At 36.8% G+C, this 21,642-nt stretch overlaps 1 protein-coding gene across 4 annotated transcripts in view; it reads left to right on the forward strand.

The window, feature by feature from the left end:
- The window catches only part of TBC1D19 (TBC1 domain family member 19), a 156,256-nt gene extending 137,932 nt beyond the window's left edge, over window positions 1-18,324 (forward strand). For 3 of the 4 annotated variants that reach the window (XM_024993412.2, XM_015471566.3, XM_059887655.1), the window contains 3 exons: window positions 5,738-5,853; window positions 10,805-10,875; window positions 11,883-18,324. In XM_024993412.2, coding sequence (XP_024849180.1) covers window positions 5,738-5,853; window positions 10,805-10,875; window positions 11,883-11,957 — 262 coding nt within the window. In that variant the 3' untranslated portion in view covers window positions 11,958-18,324. The remainder of the gene's footprint in view (window positions 1-5,737; window positions 5,854-10,804; window positions 10,876-11,882) is intronic. The other variant, NM_001076938.1, reaches the window with a different exon arrangement.
- The last annotated feature ends 3,318 nt before the right edge of the window (window positions 18,325-21,642 follow it).

Below are 21,642 nucleotides of genomic sequence, written 5' to 3' on the forward strand. Positions count from 1 at the left end.
ATCTTGTGTTTCTTGATTATTCTGGTCAGAGGCTTATTTATTTTATTCTTTGAGAAAATCAGTTTTGGTTTCATTGATTTTCTGTTTTTCTATTTTCAGTTTCATTGATCTATCCTCTTTAATTTGTTTTTTCCTTCTGGGTGCTTGTTTTTGCTTTGTTTTGCTCATCTTTCTGCTTGCTTAAGGTGAAATTTAGAGAATTGATTTCAGATATTTCTTTCCTAACATAAGCAATAGTAATGTTATAAATTTCCCTCAAAGCCCTGCTTTACCTCCACTCAACAAATTTTGACATTTTATGTTTCTACTTTCATTCAATCAAAATGTTTCTTAATTTCTCTTGTGACTTCCTGTTTGACCATAGTTTATATAAAAGTACATTGTTTAATTTCCAAATATTTGAAAAAAATGTGATATCTTTCTGTTATTGATTTCTATGTTAATTCTATTACAATTAGACAATGTGCTTCTTAAGATTTTAGTTCTTTTAAATGTTGTAGTTTGTTTTATGACCCAGAATATGAGCTACCTTGATGAATCTTTCATGTATACTTGAAAAGAATTCATTTCCCACTAGCATTGAGCAGAATGTCTATGTGTTAATAAAGTCAAGTTTTTTTTATAATGTTCAAGACGTCTCACTGTTAATTTTCTGTCTACTATTTCTATTGATTATTGAGAAAGAAGTGTTAGAGTCTCCAATTATAACTGGGAATTTGTCTTTTTGTTTCTACGTTGCTATATATATATTTATTTCATGTATTTGACACTGTTTTTAGGAGAATTGATCTGTTTATCATTATGTAATGTCTTTTCCTAGTAATAAATCTATGTCTGATACAGCCATTCCAGCTTTCTTTTTATTAAAATTCATATAGTGTATTCTTTTCTGTCCTTCTACTTTTAGTGTATTGATTATCTTTATTGTATTATCTTTAGTGTACTGATGTCTTTACTTCTTGGGCTTCCCTTGTGGCTCACCTGGTAAAGAATCTGCCTGCAATGTGGGAGACCTGGGTTTGATGTCTGATTTGGGAAGATCCCCTGGAGAAGGGAAAGGCTACCCACTCCAGTACTATGGCCTGGAGAATTCCATGGACTACAGTCCATGGGGTAGCAAAGAGTTGGACACAACTGAACTATGTCTGATATAGCCATTCCAGCTTTCTTTTTATTAGAATTTGTATCGTGTATTCTTTTCTGTCCTACTTTTAGTATATTGATTATCAGTGTCTCTACTTTTCAGGTGGCTTTCTTATCAAAAGTATATTCAGGTCTTTCATTGTGGCAGTTTATCTTTAATTGGTGTGTTTATTCCATTTATATTTAATGTAATTGATATTGGGATAAAATAATAACAGTTGATACCATTTACTATTTTGATAGACTTTTTTGTTTGTTCCATGTGCTCTTTATTCTTTTTTTTCCTCTTTTCCTGCCTACTTTTGAATATTTTTTATTCCATTTTTATCTCCAGTATTGAGTTATTATTTATACCTTTTAAAAAATATTTGTTGATAATGTCTGTCTTAGTTCAGTCTGGTACAACGTATTACTATAAACTGTATGGCTTGTAAACAACAGAAATTTATTTCTCACACTTCTGGAGACTGGACGTGTAAGATCAAGTTGATAGTATGGTCGAGTTCTAGAGAGGACCTTCTTATAGGTTGCAGACTGCTGACTTCTCATTGTATCCTCATGTGATGGAGAGCAAAGAGGGAAAACAAGCTGTCACATGACTTTATGAAATCACTAATCCCAATCATGAGAACCCACTTCGTCTTCAGTTCAGTTCAGTTCAGTTGCTCAGTCGTGTCCAACTCTGCAACCCCATGAATCACAGCACGCCAGGCCTCCCTGTCCATCACCAACTCCTGGAGTTCACCCAAACTCATGTCCATAGAGTCAGTGATGCCATCCAGCCATCTCATCCTCAGTTGTCCCCTTCTCCTCCTGCCCCCAATCCCTCCCAACATCAGAGTCTTTTCCAGTGAGTCAACTCTTCACATGAGGTGGCCAAAGTATTGGAGTTTCAGCTTCAGCATCATTCCTTCCAATGAACACCCAGGACTGATCTCCTTTAGGATGGACTGGCTGGATCTCCTTGCAGTCCAAGGGACTCTCAAGAGTCTTCCCCAACACCACAGTTTAAAAGCATCAATTCTTCGTCTCTCAGCTTTCTTCACAGTCCAACCCTCACATCCATACATGACTACTGGAAAAACCATAGCCTAGACTAGACGGACCTTTGCTGGCAAAGTAGTGTCTCTGCTTTTGAATATGCTATCTAGGTTGGTCTAACTTTCCTTCCAAGGAGTGTCTTTTAATTTCATGGCTGCAATCACCATCTGCAGTGATTTTGGAGCCCCCAAAAATAAAGTCAGTCACTGTTTCCACCGTTTCCCCATCTATTTGCCATGAAGTGATGGGACCAGATGCCATGATCTTCGTTTTCTGAATGTTGAGCTTTAAGCCAACTTTTTCACTCTCCTCTTTCACTTTCGTCAAGAAGTTGTTTAGTTCCTCTTCACTTTCTGCCATCTAATCCTAATTAGCTTCCAAGGGCCACATCTCTTTGCTAATACTATCACATTGCAGGTAGTTTCAGTGAATTTGAGGTAGGGGTGGGGACACAAGCATTCAGGCTATGACAGTGCCTTGGGCTTCCGTGATGGCTCAGCAGGTAAAGAATTCGCCTGCAGTGCAGGAGACATGGGTTTGACCCCTGGGTCAGGAATATCCCCTGGAGAAGGAAATGGCAACACACTCCAGTATTCTTGCCTGGGAAATCCAATAGCATTATCACTAAAAAAATGTACATGCCTTAATTAAAAAATACTTTATGCAGGATTTACAATATACATCTTTAATCTATCACATTCTATTTTCAAATAAACTCCAGGCCTGGAGGGCTTCACAGACAAATTCAACCAAACATTTCAGGGAGAAATAATACCAGTTATTTTTTTTCTCTGACTGCTATCAAGGTCTTTGTCTTTGTTTCTCAACAGTTTATGATATATCTGGACATGGATTTCTTGGGTTTATCCTGTTCAGGGTTTGTTGAACATCTTGAATTTGAGGGTTATTTCTTTTGTCAAATTTAGGAAGTTTTCAACCATTATTTCTTTTTTTAGGTTTCATCTTTTTTTCCCCCAAACTTTAAACTTTTTATTTCGTATTAGGGTATATCCAGTTAACAATGTTGTGCTAGTTTCCGGTGAACAGTGAAGGGACTCAGCCATACATATACATGTGTCCATTCTCCCTCAACCATTATTTCTTCAGTTTTTTTTTCCTGTACCACTCACATTCATCTTTTCTTCTGGAACACAAATATTAAAACTTTTGGTCTTATCCCACAGGTTTCTAAAGCTCTTTTCATTTTATTTTCAATTTTTTAAATTCTGTAGTTCAGATTGGACACTTCCTATTGACTTATACTTAAATTCACTGGCTCTCTCATTGTTTATTTCCATTTTGCTGTTGGATTCATCCAGTGAGGGTTGCTTTGTTGTTGTTATCGTTTTTGTATTTTTTAGTTCTCAAATTTCTATTTGGTTTTAACAAAACTCAGAATTGTACATTAATAAAAGCAAATTCCACTGTATATAAATTCTGCATCAATAAGCTTTATTTCTAAGAAACTGATTCTGTGCTAGATACACTAGCACATATATCTAGTGGGAGCGGGGAGGCGTGGTATGTGGTACTGTTGGTCTAATAAGACACTATGAGAGATCCATAAAATGAAACTAGTTGAAGTTAATAATTTAGACTTAAAAGTGAAATTGTTTTGTTTGGGGCACGCTGCATGCCTGTGGGATCTTAGTTCTCAGACCAGGGATGGAACCTAGGTCCCCTTTAGTGGAAGCATGGAGTCCTACTGGCATGCCAGGGAATTAGTGAACTTTTAAAATTTAAAACATTCACTGGCCAAAAGTTTTTTTGGCATCTATAAACTAATATTCTAAAACCAACCAAGAAACTTGACTTATAATACTACTGCCTACATGTGCTTTGTTATATTAGAGCAATAGTTATATAATATTGAGGAATTTCTGAAACTTGGGGGTCCTTTTTCAATCTTAGGAAAATTAATATGACATCAACAAAGGCAATCTCTGGATCCCAGTTTCTCTTTTAAGAAAAAGTACTGGTATTTATATAATATTATGACAGTTTTAACAAAGAATTTGGCTAAAACCTCTCAGGGGCAGTCAACTGGTATTTAATTGCTAATAGATAGTAGAGAAATGTGAGAGAGTATTTTATCTCTTCAGGCACCAAAGCTGGGTTTGTTTCCTGATCCTAGAGATAAAATATTATTGTAACATAACCTTGTTATGAAACAGTAGGATCTCATACTTCTTAGGATTTTGGGTTTTTTTTTTTTTTCACAAAATAGAATTTAATTGAATTTTCTTGCTGATCTTTCAGAGTTCTGATGACCTCCTTTTTAAAACTAAAGGGTTGAAATCAGAAATCTATTTCTAAGTTCCCTTATAGCTTTTCTATTTTATTTTTATTTTGCTAAGTTGCTTCAGTCATGTCTGACTCTTTGCAACCCCATGGACTGTAGCCTACCAGGCTTCTCTGTCCATGGGATTCTCCAGGCAAGAATACTGCAGTGGGTTGCCATTTCCTTCTCCAGGGGATCTTCCCAACCCAGGGATCAAACCCATATCTCTTATGTCTCCTGCATTGGCAAGTGGGTTCTTTACCACTAGCACCTGGGAAACCCCTTATAGCTTTAAAACTATTTTTCCTTGTCTTTTTTGTATCCTTAGTAGCCATTTGAGTGAAATCTAGGAATATAATTTATTGAATTGGAAAAATATGCAGCTATAAGTATTTATTTAAGTGTCTTGAATAAAAATTCAAATAATCTTGGCTTGCCTGGAACTGTTGAAACTATAAGATCACCTCATTGATAGCTAATTAGTACATACCCTGAAAAACAAAATGTAGAAGTGAGTTTTCTAAAGAATGAACTACAACATAAAGTAGGGCTCTGAAATATAATTCTTTCTCTTAATACTTTTGAGACCACTAATTTGGGAACTCAGGGTTTCTCAGCTGAATTTTTACAGCTGTATTTAATAGAGTACTTGAGTTTTTTGAAATTTATTTTATTGAAGTATAGTTAATTTACAATGTTGTGGTAATTTCTACTGTATGGCAAAGTGATTGAGTTATACATATATATATTCTTTTTCATATTCTCTCCCATTATGGTCTATCACAGGATATTGAATACAGTTCCCTTTGCTATACAGCAAGACCTCGTTGTTTATGCATTCAGTGTATAACAGTTTGCATCTGCTAATCCTGAGCTCCAATCCATCCTTCTCCTGTTGGCCTTGGCAACCACAAGCCTATTCTCTGTATCTATGAGACTGTTTCTTTTTCGTATATAAGTTCATTTAAGATTCACATTTTAGATTCCACATATAAGTGATATCATATGGTATTTGTCTTTCTCTTTCTGACTTAATTCACTTAGTATAGTAATCTCTAATAATGTTGCTGCAAATGCCATTGTTTTATTTCTTTTTTAAGGCTGAGTAGTATTCCATTGTACATGTGTAGAGTACTTGAGTTTTAAATGACTGTGATTTTTAAAACCCACAAAGGAGTTACTGTCATTGTAACTCGCTGAGATCTTCTGATAATTGCTTTCTGATGAGAAAAAATACCACTGGTAAAATATCTTGTTTTTCTTTGTTTATAGACTTCGCATATCATTTAAATGGATGGTTCGAGCTTTCTCTGGATACTTAGCTACAGATCAACTCTTGCTTTTGTGGGACAGAATCCTAGGATACAACTCTCTGGAAATTCTTGCTGGTAAGAGTAAGTGCTTGTTTATAAAACACATGCTGTTTCTATAGTAAAGCCTTTCTTTTCTTTCTAACATTTACCATCTGTAATTGGAATTGGAATCTACAGTTGTCTGTCATTTCTAATTCATGAACATTTAGTCGATTTATCTGCCTTAGAAGACAAGGACTGATGTTCTGCAGTCTAAATACGCCTGAGGAACTGCCCATCACCAGCCTATTCCTAGTCTTTCTTCATTGCTTCCAGGAATGTCAGTTTCCCCTCACCTGTTTCTAGTCCAGCCAGGGCATTTGTTCAGCCTCAGCACCTATGAGGTTTATGCAGTGGAGTGTAGGTCTACTTCCGTTCTTCTCCTGACTCCTCTGATTATCTTGTAGTTCTGTTCTGTGCCCCTTCTCAGCTACTGCCTAAAAGCCAAACCAAGACTGAGCCTCCCTGCATAGTTGAAATCTCTGTCTGTGAGTCATACATAAAGGTTCCCCCTTTTACTTATTCTCTTAAGTCAAAAAAAATTAAACATTTTTTCAGAAAGTCACAAACTCATCTCCATTTAATAATTAAGCAGTTCTTACAACAGATATACACAGAGGGCAACTGTATGATAACACAGCACAGATTTCTTACATTATTTTGCTTCTCTACATGTAAAATAGATTCAGTTGTTTCTATCACCAGGATTATCAGGGAATTCAAATAAATTTTGCAGAGTTTTCACATGGGTGGAGAGCTGAAAAGTTGCCAGAGTGCTGGTTCCAGCCTTCTCCAGTTGTGTGATACTGAGCAAATTATTTAAGCTGTGAGAGCCTTTATTTCTTTACCCAGTGACAGCATTGTAAAGTCACCTCTCTGGCCATTTGGAAATAATGCTTAATTGAAGACCCTTTTCCTGGAAAAGATTCTCTAGGTACCATATTAACATATTTTTGAGTGTTGAGAGGTCTAGAGTAATTAGGTGGTATTTTTTAAAGGAAAGTTAAATAATAAAGTGCCATGAAGATAACTGTTGCCCCTGGTGTAATTAGAGTTATCATTTACTAAAGTTTTTAATAACTCCCAGTATCCTTCCATCTCAATTGTTTTTAAAGCCAATACAAATATGAGTTAGGAAAAAAAAAGGTCTGTCATCACCTTTTTGGCTGAATGGCTGTGATACATACCATCTAGAGATGGAAGGAATCCTAGAGACCATCAAGTATGCTGCTGCTGCTGCTAAGTCGCTTCAGTCATGTCCGACTCTGTGCAACCCCATAGACAGCAGCCCACCAGGCTCCCCTGTCCCTGGGATTCTCCAGGCAAGAACACTGGAGTGGGTTGCCATTTCCTTCTCCAATGCATGAAAGTGAAAAGTGAAAGTGAAGTCGATCAGTCGTGTCCGACTCTTAGCGACCCCACGGACTGCAGCCTACCAGGCTTCTCCATCCATGGGATTTTCCAGGCAAGAGTACTGGAGTGGGGTACCATTGCCTTCTCCGGACCATCAAGTATAGCTTCTGGCAGGTAATACTTATCCTGTGTTTGAACATTCAGTGTTGGGTAATCCCTGTCTTACTAAGTGGCCTATTTCACTTCTGGATAATATAACTTGTTAAAAGGTACTACTGTTGCATCGGGATCATCATCATGTTTTTTCTATTCCCACCCCCTTCTTTCCCCAAAGTCTTCTATTTTCCAGGCTAAGTAGTCTTGTTTTTTGCTAACATTTCTTGGGTGACAGGATTTTAAGATTTTCCACCAAGTAATTCTTCTGGGTGTTCATAAATTTTGAAGAGCATTGTATTAACATGTAACTTTTTGTATCATTTCAAAAAGATATTAGAGCATGTTAAAGAAATGGACTAAGTATTACAAAGTACTTTCTAATAATTAGGACCTTCTAAAAGTAGAATGGACTTTTTAACTGTCATCTGAAGGGTTACAAGATTTTCTATCATGAAAGAAATGTTAAACTATAAGACCTCAAAGCTATAAGACCTTAAATTCTTCCAATTTAAATTCTCCCTTTCTGTGACTTATCATGCCCTCAGCAAACTGAAGTAAAAGAGAAATGAATGTTGAGTGCTGCATTTGCTCTAAGCCAGGTACTCTGCTGCATGCTTAATACATTAATAAGTTACTGATACATAGGTAGAATGACAGTCCACACTGTTGAATCCATTCGCTTTCTCAGAGTGTCTTTTAAAAAACCAACAGGGAAGAATTGTAGAACATCTAGAAATGAAATTAGACTGATGGGAGTTCCTTCCTTGGAATTCAAATAAAGAGACATAAGGCAAATAATTGCATGTAGATGCTGGGAAAATTCCATGGACAGTGGAGCCTGGTGGGCTGCACTCCATGGGGTTGCAAAGAGTCAGACATGACTGAGCATGCATGCACACATGTATATAAGTTAGTTTTGATCATTTTATACATTTTTTTCATCTGAGTATATTAGAAAAGAATATTTTGGGACCAACTTTTTTGCTCAAGTGAGTTTATATAATCTTTATAAATATTTTAGTAAATATTACTGGTTTAATCTGTGAACTTATTCGGGCCTTTTGAAGAACAGTTTAAAGCATGGGTATTTTAATGTTCATGATAGAGTTGCTTAAAATTCATGCGAACAATTTAAAAGACCAAAAGTAAGTATTTGAGTTTCTATATTTCATATAAAGCATGAATTCAGTTGAAAATATCCCAAAGTATAGAGCTTTTCTCCTTGGCAAATAAGCCTGCTCTTTGGAAGGGCTGGGCAAACCAAACATGAAGTAGACAGAAAGGAACTTCTGTGATGTGACACCAAGATAAATAAAGGTTATGAGCACATAAGCATTTTGGATGCTGAAGCTAATTAGTAACTACTCTTTTATTCTCCCTCTTATCTACCTTTGGAAAAACTATTTCCCAGCATGTGAAACTCTTTCCTGCTACAGCAAAAAATTTGACCATCCTGTCAAGCTTTCACCAACTCTATTAAATTACACACAAAAAAGGAAATAGTGACCACATCCCTTAGCATATAAAATGTCTCCATTGTCAAATATGTTTCTGGATATTAGAGAACTATAAAGAAGTTGCTTGTCCACAGAAATGGTTTTCTTGGATATTCTTATAAAAATGGAAGCTCAAGGACTTTAAAGTACTTAAATTTTCACCATTCGCAATTAAAGGGTAAATTCTTTGTTCCAGATCTCTTATATCTGTCTTTATATATTAAATAATTCCAGCTGACTTGATTTTTTAAATAAATTTATTCACTTTACCACAACCGTCTTTTTTCCTCCAGAATTTTCCTAACTAGTTCTAATGCTTTTTTGACAAGCTTTCCAAAATCTATTGTCCCCTCAAAAATTACCTGTGCTTCCCAGTCACTCTGCCTCTACCTGGGGAAATTAAGAAACCTGGATCCTGACATCTACTCCCGAGGAACAGCCACCTACCACCATGTACTCCCCAGGAACAGCCATCTAGCCACCTAGCCACCTGATCCTCCAGAGCATGGATCACCATGCACCATCCTCAGTCCATCTCTGGCAAACCATTATTTTTTAAAATTGAAGTATTGTTGATTTACAGTGTTGTGTTAATTTCTACTGTACAATGAAGTGACATGGATATATACATGGATATACATTCTTTTTTATTCTCTTCTCCATTATGGTTTATCCCAAGGGAAAACCATTGTGAGGGTCACAGGAGAAGACAGTTAGGAAAGCACACCAAATTCCATGTCAGGGGTGAGTCATTATTGCTTACCTTCAGTCTCAGAAATTTCATCACACAGTGGTTAAACGCTTGGGCTCTGGGGCCAGAGTTGAGTTTTCTCTCTATTATTTTCTACCTGTATGATTCTGAATATGTCATCCAAACTCACAGTGCCTCAGTTTCTACATTAGTAAAATGGGGCTAACAATAGTAACAAACACAGGGTTGATACGAGAATTAACTGTTCTTATGATTATTATTTCCATACTAGAAATGTATTTTTAACAATTATTTGCATTGTCTATGCAATATACTTAGGAACCAGTCTTCCACATAATTTTAAAGATTCCTTACCATTCATTTCCTAAACTTCAAGGACTTGTTCGGTAGAGAATGCACTACCACTATGGTGATGGAAAAAATAGGAGAAGTGATGTGACCTCTGGGCAGTACCGTTTCCTTATCAGAGTTGCCAGAAGCTCTTACATGAGTCCTTCCATTGTTCATGATGACTCATTCCCTTTCATAAGGTTTTATGGTAGATTATATAATAAGACATAATGCATATCAGCATTACTGTCTTTTCATATGCATATGACTAATGGGAACAAAAATCTAGATGTTTTCTACTCCGTATATATTATTGACCTTCAAGATAGTCTATAATGGTTTGGTTTATTTCTTTTTTTCAAAGTTTCAACTTATCTTTTCCTATAACCAACATTAATGTAAATGTCAGGATCAATCCCCACACCCCACCCAACAGACATACCCAGTTATGACACTCTAGGAAAGTCAATAAAGTTAACATTTTTAAGGAAAGACATACTTGTTGCTGCATTTTTTATATAGATACTGCCTTGATACGTATGAAATATTATCTGATACATTTAAAAATTCAGTCTTCTAACTTTTCAGAAGCCTTTCCATTGCATCAATAAGAAACACCTGCATCAAAATAAATCTTCATAAGGCAGCCATTATATCTACCATTTAAAAACTGTTATAATTGAAGCTGTAGGTATGAAAGAAACAATTTATAAAACAGCTTTTTAAAAACCACTAAAATTTTCATTTTTTCCAAAGAAAATGAAATGCCCTCAGATACTGATCTCCAGAGAAGAAAATTTCCATTCCTCACCAGACCTTAACTGAATGCAGTTGTGTTAAGCACTAGGTCTGAGTTCTCACTGTGGGTTTTGGGTATACCAGTAGATTTGTCAGGCTGATGAGTAGGCCAGCAGTTAAAATAGTGTTCATTCTTTTCCAGTCCTGGCAGCTGCTGTGTTTGCTTTCCGAGCAGTGAACCTGATGGAGGTGACATCACTGGCTGCAGCTGAAGTAAGGATAAGTTTCGCTGAGATGGGATGGAAATAGTTTCTGAGAGATTGCCAGGCTTGGGTACTTCAGTCTCCAATGCATAGGACACACATTACTCAGAGCCTAATTTTTTATCTTGAGTAATGCCTATAAGTTTTAAGCTAAGTAATATTAAATATTCAGAATTCCTTAATTACTTGAAAACAGTGTTCTTGTGAAGGGGTCATAAACAAGGTTATTATGAGAAACCATTATTATTTTTATGGGAAACAAGATACCTAGTAATTTTGATAGAAACTATTGAGGCTTGTGTTGCATTTTCTTATAATTGTTCACATCCATGTGTTATGTTCATAGAGCAAAGACACACTAGTTGAAAGAATTAAAGAGCATACATTTGGTTGATACAGTAAAGATACATGGGTTTTGGTTATTTTTAGCAGTGAGTTAATTATTAAAGCTGGTTTCTTTTCAATAGTATAACTTTTATCTGAAACATGGTTCAATTAAGTAGTGACTTACAATATTACTCTATTTGTTATCTCTCATAGAAATGCAATTTTATCCTTAAAATAGCTGCCTACATTCTTTGTTTAAAGGGAAGAGGATGTTTATGCATCTTGCAACTGAATAAACATTAATTCCTTCTTAAAATGATTTCCTAAAGTCAGTTACTCCTTACACTAGTATAACAAGACTAGGATTCATAATGTATGTTTATTTATAGAAGCAAGTTGAAATGTCAGACCTCTTATAAACTCATGCTACCTTGTATATTTGAAGAAGGCTCAAGGCTAAAGTCCAGGTTATTTTCTACTGAACGTTTGAGCATTTTGCACACGTTCTAACATTAAGATGTTCAGAAAAGAGAAGGAAGGTTGTAGCTTCAGATTTGGGACCAATCTGAAACACTTAGAGTGTGTTGATGTCAGAAGTGCATTGTAATGGTTTTTCTGTGTTTGTTTTAGAGGCTTCACTTTGCTGATCAGAATGCCGATACTAATCATTCCTTTCGTTTTTTGTTTCAGGCAGTTCTTGCTGACCTTTCTACTTTAAAAGTTATGCCTCTTCTTCAGATTTTTCTGTTTGCTACTGTCACCTGATCTGCAAGGTCACTGACAATACATCTAGTTTTTCCTTAGGAAGTAATCATGAACTATGCAAACTCTGCATAAAACCAAAATTAAACTTTGCATAAAGCCAATAAAGATCATGTTCCCTTCTCAGTTAAACCTAAGTAGTTTTTCACTTTTTGAAACAATAAGTCTGCACACCATGTATTGCACTGCATGCTGTTGATTTTCAAGAGAGAAGCAATAGACATAACTTCTGCTAAATCAAGCCTACTGTATAGATAATCCTGACTTGTAAAAGGCATGTAACTATATATGCAATAAGAACTAAAGATATTGTAATAAACTTGAATAGGTAATGTAGCCTCTGGGATAATTCTCTTATGTCAGTTTGTAAATTTATCTCTAGATAATGAGTCATTTTGTCTTATAAATTGCTCTTCACTCAGAGCAGGGGTGGGGTAAGATGTGAGAAGACTTGACAAAGATAATGCTTTTTAGTAGGAATGAAAATGTACTTTGGTGTTTTTAACAACTTGTCTCTCATCAGAGATCTTCTAGATCTCTCTCCGTTTTATTTCTCCCTTAAAGGTCTCTCCTGGAGAAGGTCAGATACAACTGTTTGCACCTGACAGTGTTTTAGTCATCACTTTCTGAAAAAAAGAAAATGATGGAATGATCCCTTCAAGTTTCTCAGCTTTCCATCTCTTGGTTAGAAGACTTGACACTGTTGAGGTGTGTTGCCAAATTCTCTTACTTCGGAAGTATCCAAAGGGGACACCCAAGAACTCAACGAAGGGAATGAAAAATGAAAACCATGTGCGCTTTGGCTGAAGCTTGGTTTAACAAGATTTACTTCTAGTGCAGAGCAGCTTAGAGAGACCAGAAGTAGAGACTGAAGACATTGTGTACGGCATCAATCTTAATTTTGGTCCTATTATAAGTGGAGGGTCTTATTTTATATTACTTCTTAAAAACCTAGCATTTCTGTAATATGGAATGATAGATTGTGGGGGGAAGAAGTCCAAAAATCAATGTCTTTCAATTTTATACTCAAATTCAAAATTCTAATCATTTCAATAAAATTCTGAATCAATATATTGATAGTCTTACTAAATGCCTAGTATTGTATAAAGTTTTATCAAAATCTATTTCCCAAGTCTTTCATTTAGAGAGTATTTTTTAGGAATGTATGAGGTTCAGCACACCACCACAAGTGTGGTGGAATTTTATATAACTACTAGTTATTAATTTGAAATTCCATATAATGCTTTTATTCATCAGGTACTTGTTGACCTTGAGGACTAAATAACGACTAGAAAAAGCAAATAACCATTTATTCAGTAATTGATCCTTAATAAGCTCCACACTTTTGGAGAAGTCAATGGCACCCCACTCCAGTACTCTTGCCTGGAAAATCCCATGGACAGAGAAGCCTGGTAGGCTGCAGTCCATGGGGTCGCTGAGGGTCAGACCCGACTGAGCGACCTCACTTACACTTTTCACTTTCATGCATTGGAGAAGGAAATGGCAACCCACTCCAGTGTTCTTGCCTGGAGAATCCCAGGGATGGGGGAGCCTGGTAGGCTGCCGTCTATGGGGTCGCACAGAGTTGGACATGACTGAAGCGACTTAGCAGCAGCAGCAGCAAGCTCCACTTTATTGCCTTTGAAGGCATACAGTTATGATCATATGCTTTGCCATTCTGTGTACACAGATGCACTTTCATCACAAGGACAAGCACACACCTGTGACTGTTAGGAAGAGAGTTGTGAATGATTAAGGTCAAATGTGTACAGATACACCTACCTTTGGTTTGTTTCTTTAGGAGAATATTCATAAACTGTTTTAAACATAGCAATGTAGTAATCTAGTAGGAGAAACATTCAACTGGAGAGTTCTTGTCCTAGCTTTAAATCCCTAGATAATTTAATCTCTTATATCTGTAATTTGGCTGTGGGAAATGGGAGACAGGACAGGCAACCGGAAGTTCTATATTTGCTCTGTTTGCTGACAGGGTTGAGTAAAACCAAATGAGAAAATATATTTGAAAGTTATTTTTTATTATTATTATAATACTACAAAGCACCAGACAAATATAAGAGGTTGTCAATAATTGATTTTACATATGACATTTTAAGGTCAAGTTGTAGAAAATAATATGTGAAGAGTGCCCAACTTCATTAGCATTTGTGTGACTTCATTTGATAGTTTGAGACCTCATATCTATTAAAAAAAATTTTTTAATGAACCATGGCATAGCAGATCCTTTCATTTAGAAGGGTGGCTCTAGCCAGTAGTTCTAAATCTGAATCCAAAAGCCAAACCTGATAGGCTGCCACACATACCCTCTCAGCCATGTGCTGCTCCTGGCTGCTTGTTAAAATACTGCATGGAAGACAGGTTGCCTTGCCCACTGCATCTCTCATTGCACTGCTCTTGCTACATCTCCTTGCCTCCTCCCTCCAGAATTCTCCCAGGCCATCTCCTACCAACCTCTGACACTGCCTCACATAGGCTCTTGCGGGTGATCACAAGGATCTGAGTGACCAGTGATAATTACATTGTTATTTAACCTGTGGCATTCTCACTTGGGGTGAAATAGCCTAATAGATTATATTTGGCTCTTCTTGATTTCAATTCGCCCGTTAATGTAGTATGTGTGACCTTATATTATGGAAGAGTTTATTGAATAACCTTTTTGATCAGAATGTTTTGGTAATACAACTTTCTGGCTAATTGAAATTTCCAGAGTGTCTTAATTGCATAGTACCCCCTTACATTTAGCACATCCTCTCTCTACCTATTTCACAGAGAAAATAGAGAACACTAAGCTTGAACTCCCTCAGCCTTCCACTTCACAACTTAGCTTTATTCCCCTATACTTATCTCCTTCTTCCTAGTCTCAGGAAGTATCTAATCTGTTCCTACAATTCTCTAAATACAGGTTCGATTGTGTCACTTACATGCTTAAAAATTAAACAAGACCCTATTGCCTAAAGGATAAAGTTCAGGCTCTGTAGCAGGGTGGGGAGAATTCGCCACAGCTTGATCTTTCCATTCCTGTGTTCTCACGCTGATCCGTTATCCTGTGCTTCATCCTCGCCAGATTACATGCTGCTCCTCAACCAGCTATGGCCATGTAATTTATCTTTGGCAGTGGACCTCCATTTTTCAAGGCCCCACTAAAAAAACTCTGCTCTATTGTGAAGATACCCTTGAGCCTATAAACTGGAATTAATTACATCCTTCTCTTTGTTCTCGTAAAACTTCTCATTTAGTAATACAGTGTTTTAGAGTAGTGATAGTTTTTTGCATATATGTTGTTTCCCATCATTTTATTATGAAGTCAGTTTTCATTGACTAGTCCTAGGAATGGACGATGAAAGAAGAAATCTGACCATGTGTTTGTACCCCCTGCCTTGTTCTAAAAATTGTTGGAATCTGGTAGTTCCTCCTCAGGACATATAGTCTCCCTTCTTCTACAAAGACTCTAATTTTTATCTAGCGATCTACCTATTCCTCCATGCACTTCAGATGTGGCTGACTCCCGCTTCCAGGGCCTCTGGGTCCTGGCCAAACCATCATTACGTATCATCCCTCTGGCTACAGGGATCTAGTGCAGAGGCTAAGGTTGTGCAAAATTAGTGAAACTTGATTATGAGGCTTTGGTTTAGTCTTTCAGGGAAACTGGGTATGAATAAAAGACGATATAAGATCTGGAGCTGCTGTGGCCTAAGAATGCAGAGTGAGAAGCTGCTCTGTTGACCTTGTTAATTCCCAGGTCACACTCCACCAGTCCACCCCTGGACTGTTTTGTTACATGAGCCAAAAGATTATCTTTGCCACAAAAAGGATCCTAACTGATGGTGTAGTTATTTTGCCTTTTAGGAGATCCTCTACAACATGAGTATCACTATTTGGTACAGGACTCCTACCTGCATGCTGGTTAAACTAGAGGAATCTTTTAGAACTTTTTTTCAGTCAAGACACTCCATGACCTTACAAGGATGAATTCTGTGTTCCAGACCTACTAAGCTACCTGCAGTTCCTTGAACACACGCGATGTCTCTCTCACCTCTGGATCTTTGCCCACTCAGCACTCTTTGCTTGGAATGCCTTCTTGTCTCTACCTAATTCTTACTTGTACCTCAAAACCCAACTCAGGTTTTGCATCATCAGAGAAGACTGCTTCTCTTATGAATTCTCCTCATATCTTAATTATGCATAAGCAATATACTAATCATATGTTAGCTTGTCTTTCTTTTCCACTAGACTCATTCTGTTTCCTTAAGGGGTTTCTTTTTCAGCTTTATATGTCTAGAACCTGGCCTAGTGCTTGCCCATAGTGGGCTTTAGTAAATGCTTATTGAATGAACAAATGAAATCATCTAACCTAATTCACTCATTTTACTGATGAGGAAAATTGCTCAGTTCAGAGTAATAACTTGCTTGTTCCAGTGTCACTCAGCTATTTTACCTCCTAAGTTGATTTGTGGAATTGCCTGTGGAAATCCAAAAAGGAATATTTTGAGAGAAAAAAATGTAAACGCTTGGGCTCACTCAAGTTTTTTCATTTAAATCAACTTTATTAAGATATAATTTTGTACAATAAAATGTATGCATTTTAATTACACAATTCTGTAAAATTTGACAAATGTGTATACTCAAATCACCACCACTGCAGTCAAGTTACAGAACATTTCACCACCTGGAACAATTCTCTTTATGTTCCTTCCCATTCGATCTTCCATATGCACATTCACTGCAAACAACCATTGATCTGCTCTGTTCCTAAATGTTAGGATGGGCTTTTCTAAGTTTCATGTAAATGGAATCATGCATATGTACTCTTTTGTGTCTGACAGCTTTTGCTTAACATGATTTTCTGAGATTCATCCATGTTATTTGATTAGTTTTCCATTCCTTCTTATGACTTGATAGGATTTCATACAATTTGTTTACCCATCATGGTTAGTGATATCCATGTTGTTCTCATGTTTTGGTGTATTATGGATACAGCTTCTAAAAACATTTGTGTGCAAGCCTTTACATGGAATATCTTCATTTCTTTTGGGTAAATATCTGGCAGTAGAATTGCTGAGTCATAAGTAAGCATAAGTTGAACTTTGTAAGAAACCTCCAAATTTTTCCTGACGTGGTTCTACCATTTTACATTCCTGATGGTGTCTAAGAGCTATGATCATGTTAGTCATTCTAATAGGTGGCTTTAATTTGTATTTCTCTAGTTACTTAGGATGTTGAGCACCTTTTTACGCTCATGTGCCATTTTTAATACTTTTTCGCAGTGTGTCTAAATCTTTGCCAGTTTTTAATCAGTTACCTGAACTTGTAAGAATTGTTTATTCTGTTTATACTTCTGTTATGTAAAATTTTCTCTCGACTGTGGCTTGTCTTTTTATTTTAACCATCTTTTAAACAGCAAGTTTTAATTTTGTTGAATCAGTTTATCCATTTTTTTATGGTTCATATTTTTTGTCTCCCATCTACAAAATCTTTGTATAACTCAAGGTCACAAAATTTTTTTTCCTGTACTTGTTTCTAGAAACTTTATAGTTTTAGCTCTTACATTTAGGCCTTTGATTCTTTTTTTTTTAATTAACTTTCCTGTATGGTACAAATTAAACATTGAGGGTCACATTTTGGATACGGATACACAATTTTTTCCAGCACCATTTGCTAAAGAAACTATCCCTTTACATCCATACCTCTGTATAAAATCAATTGACTGTATTATCTATGGGCTTATTTCTGTACTCTCTACTCTGTCCCATGGATTTATGTCTATACTTACTCCAACACCACACTGTCTTGATTTGTAGCTTTAGAGTAAATCTTGAAATCAAGTAGTATAAGTTCTCTAATTTTGCTCACCTATGTCAAAACTATTTTGGCTATTTTAAGTTATTTGGATTTCTAAATAACTCTTGGAATCAGCTTTTCCATTTGTATCCAAAAAAGGCTGCTGGCATTTTTTTTTTTAATATTGAGATAGCATTAAATCTATAGATAGGTTTGGGGACAGTTGATATCTTAATAATATTGAGTCTACCAATCCATGAACGTGGACTGTATCTTCATTTTCTTTAGGTCTTGTTTATTTTCACTCAGTATTTTGTAGTTCTCCAGGTAGAGTTCTTACACATATTTTGTTAAAATTATTTTACTTTTTTATGCTGTTGTAAATGATATTTTTAATTTCAATTTCCAATGGTTTGTTAATATATAGAAATACAATTGCTTTTTAAATATTGACCTTGTATCCTGAGATCTTGCTAAACTTACCACTTCCAGTACCTCTTTTTGTAGCTGCCCTAGGCTTTTCTACATATAAAATGTCATCTATAAATAAAGATGCTTTTACATTTTTTTCAAATCTATGTTTTTATTTATTTTTCTTCCTTTGTTCACTGACTAGAACCTGCAATAGAACACCGAAGTGCTGCAGCTCATCTAATTTAAATTAAATATACTTCTTTCTTAAATAAATGCAACAAATATTTTCAGTATATGTCAATTTACTAGTTTGAGCAATTTAGGGATAAAATAATGGAAAGGAATGAAATAGGTTCAGAATGAGGTGGGAAGACATACAAAGTCAAGATAATTTTGCTCAAAATTTTATGTTGCTGATGATCCAAATGGCTTCTTCAAATTATTAAGCAATTGGCCCCAGGTATTAATGTCTTTGTTATGTTAATTAGGTAATTATTTCACGTTACTTCAACTATTCTTTATCCCTAAAACTTTTTTCTTAGATATATGATATGCATATATTTATTCAATAAGAATTAAATGCTTACTCCGAACATGAGACTATTCTGAGTGCTCAATGTTTGTATGTATTTGTATGTTTGCTTTTTCAGTAATAAATGTGGTAAGAGACTGCTTCTTATGGAATTAGAATACTAACACCTCTTTTTTGAAGTAATGGTGCTATCCCTCCTATGAAGAATAATGGTCCTGCAAAGATTTTCATGTGGCAGTCCTTGAATCCTGTGAATCTGCTACCTTACATGACAAAAGGCACTTGACTTGTGTGAGTAACTTAAGGAATTTGAGATGAGCTGTTATCCTGGATTATCTGGTGAACTCAGTGTAATAAGGGTCCTTATAAGAGAAAGAGGAAGGCAGGCAAGAGTCTCAGAGTCAGAGAAGGATTTGAAGATGCTTTGCTCTTGGTTTTGAGAATGGAGGAAGGGGCCATGAGTCAAGGAATGCAAGTGGTCTCTAGTAGCTGCATAAGGCAAGGAAATCGATTCACCCCTAGAGCCTCTAGAAAGAACTCAGACCTGTTGACACCTTGATTTTAGGACTTCTGACTCTCAGAACAGTAATCAATTTGTGTTATTTTAAGCTTCTAAGTGTGTGGTAATTTATTACAGAACAACAGAACCTAGTCCACCTCCTCTCAGATGAATTGGAGTTATCATATTGACTGTTACCTACGACAATAAGTCCACAATTGCTTGAATTCTCTTACCTATAAGATCTATGATTCTACCTGTCCATTTCCTCTCGTGATTTTTATAATATTCAAATAAGATAAAATTTGTAAAGTATTTTGAAGACTACCTTCTACCACTCTGGTGCTGACAGGGAAAAGACTCCCCAAAGTTGGACTTTTATAAGGCAAGTGTAATAGAGGTTTCAAGGGATGTGCATTGCCAAATCCTAACGTACGTTTCCCTGTAGAGGGAGTTCACTGGTGTAACACCCCTCACTCCCTCTTCCCGTGGAGAGGAGTGAATTGTATTATTGATGATGTTGGGAATCAATGAGTGGCCATGTAAATAAAGCCAACCCCTTTCTCTCACCTTTCTTTGGGGAGCCAGCAGCCCAGAGCAAACATATGTTCTTTACTGTTCCTCTGTGCCCTAACGTTAGAAAGTCTGGATCCAGTGGTATGGGAGGAAGTGGAGTAGGTAAGGGGAGTAGCTGCAGTTGTTCAGTTCATCGCTGGGCAGACAGGTCCAAGACACAGTTTTGAAAAACCTATTCTTGTGGCAAAACTAAGTCACGTTCCCCAGGATTAACTTTATCATTAAGAAAGATGATGCATCATCTTCATCTGCTTGTATTGCCTAGATTTTATCTAACTACTCAGAACTCAGGCAGGAAGAAGGGTGCTGCTTACTGAACCTCCAGACTTCATTCAATAGGGCAAAGAAGTCAAGGTTTGCAAGGCAGAAACTATAACAATGAGTCATGGAATATAAACTAGGAAAGGAGTGAGAGGTTAGGAGGGGTTGACAGTAAGTATGGATAAAGAGAGGTGAATGGACTGAAAGTAACAACAAAAAGTAAAAGCACTTTGAAGAAAGGGTACTTCAGCAAGTAGCTTGGAAGGGTAATCTTTGTGGCCAAATGAGATATTTACATCTGAAATTTTGGAGATTGTGCCAATTTAATTGATATCAAAACCTAAGGTATGGTAGATATCTGAGGTGGAGTAAAAGAACACATCATTGAATATATTGGAAGTAAAGAAACCAGGCGGAGAAGGCAATGGCACCCCACTCCAGTACTTTTGCCTGGAAAATCCCATGGATGGAGAAGCCTGGTGGGCTGCAGTCCATGGGATTGCTAGAGTTGGACACGACTGAGCGACTTCACTTTCATGCATTGGAGAAGGAAATGGCAACCCACTCCAGTGTTCTTGCCTGGAGAATCCCAAGGACAGGGGAGCCTGGTAGGCTGCTGTCTATGGGGTCGCACAGAGTCGGACACGACTGAAGCGACTTAGCAGCAGCAGCAGCAGCAGCAAGAAACCAGGAGTCTATGATACTGGATGGATCAATCAGCCTGCATGTTGAAATTGACAAATATGACATGGGTAGAGATAAAAAGAAAACTAAACTGCAAGTTCATTTTACTGAGAATGAGGAAGAAAGACCTAGGGGCTACTAATTAGTGACTCAACCATGGAGGAAGAAGAGTAGCGTGAGCCTCAGAGGAGCAGAAGGGGGTTGCAAGAAGGAAGGGGGGTTGCAAGAAGGAAGGGGGAGTAAAACTCAACTAGCTTTGAGGAGTAAGGCTGGTGCGGAAGTACTTTGGGTCTGAGAGAAAAGAAATAATCCATTTGAGAGGGCAGCATAGAACCCATGTCTCCAGGAAACAGCCTGCTTTTTGTTAGGTGAATACATTCTTCAGAGAGGAGGTTAAAAATTACAAGAGCTCCTTGATTTCACAGGGCATTGGGAATTTTAGAGACAGAAGAGGGAGAGGAGTGAAGGATAGGTGGGAATTAGGTCAGAATAAGGAAAGACAGTTTAGGTGAGTACGTGATGATGGGGAAGCTTCCTATTCTGATGGAGAGTAGAACAAACGGAATCTTCTCAGTGGTAATGCTCTGTACCAGACTGTTTTCTGTGGTGGGGTGGCTGCTTCCTCAGGCAGCCTGAGGTTGGTATGGTCTAATTATAGGCAGCTGCTTCTTCAGACAGCAATGCTTGTGGCTGTCTCCGTATTAGCACTGCTCTGCTTTGGTGATGGAGCTATCTTTTCCCCCATCCAGAGAGTTTGGTTCTCTTCTCCCTCTGTGGGCTTTTGTCTGTTCATGTTTCAACTTATTCATGGCTTGGGAAGAGATTGTTTTAATTACTCAGACAAAAGGATCCTTTTGTTATAAATGGAATCAAGCATAAGAAAAATGACATTAGAAGGAAACCTGGATCTACGCAAAGTAATGGAG

The sequence above is a fragment of the Bos taurus genome, chromosome 6 (assembly GCF_002263795.3).
Source record: "Bos taurus isolate L1 Dominette 01449 registration number 42190680 breed Hereford chromosome 6, ARS-UCD2.0, whole genome shotgun sequence".
Lineage (NCBI taxonomy): Eukaryota > Metazoa > Chordata > Mammalia > Artiodactyla > Bovidae > Bos > Bos taurus.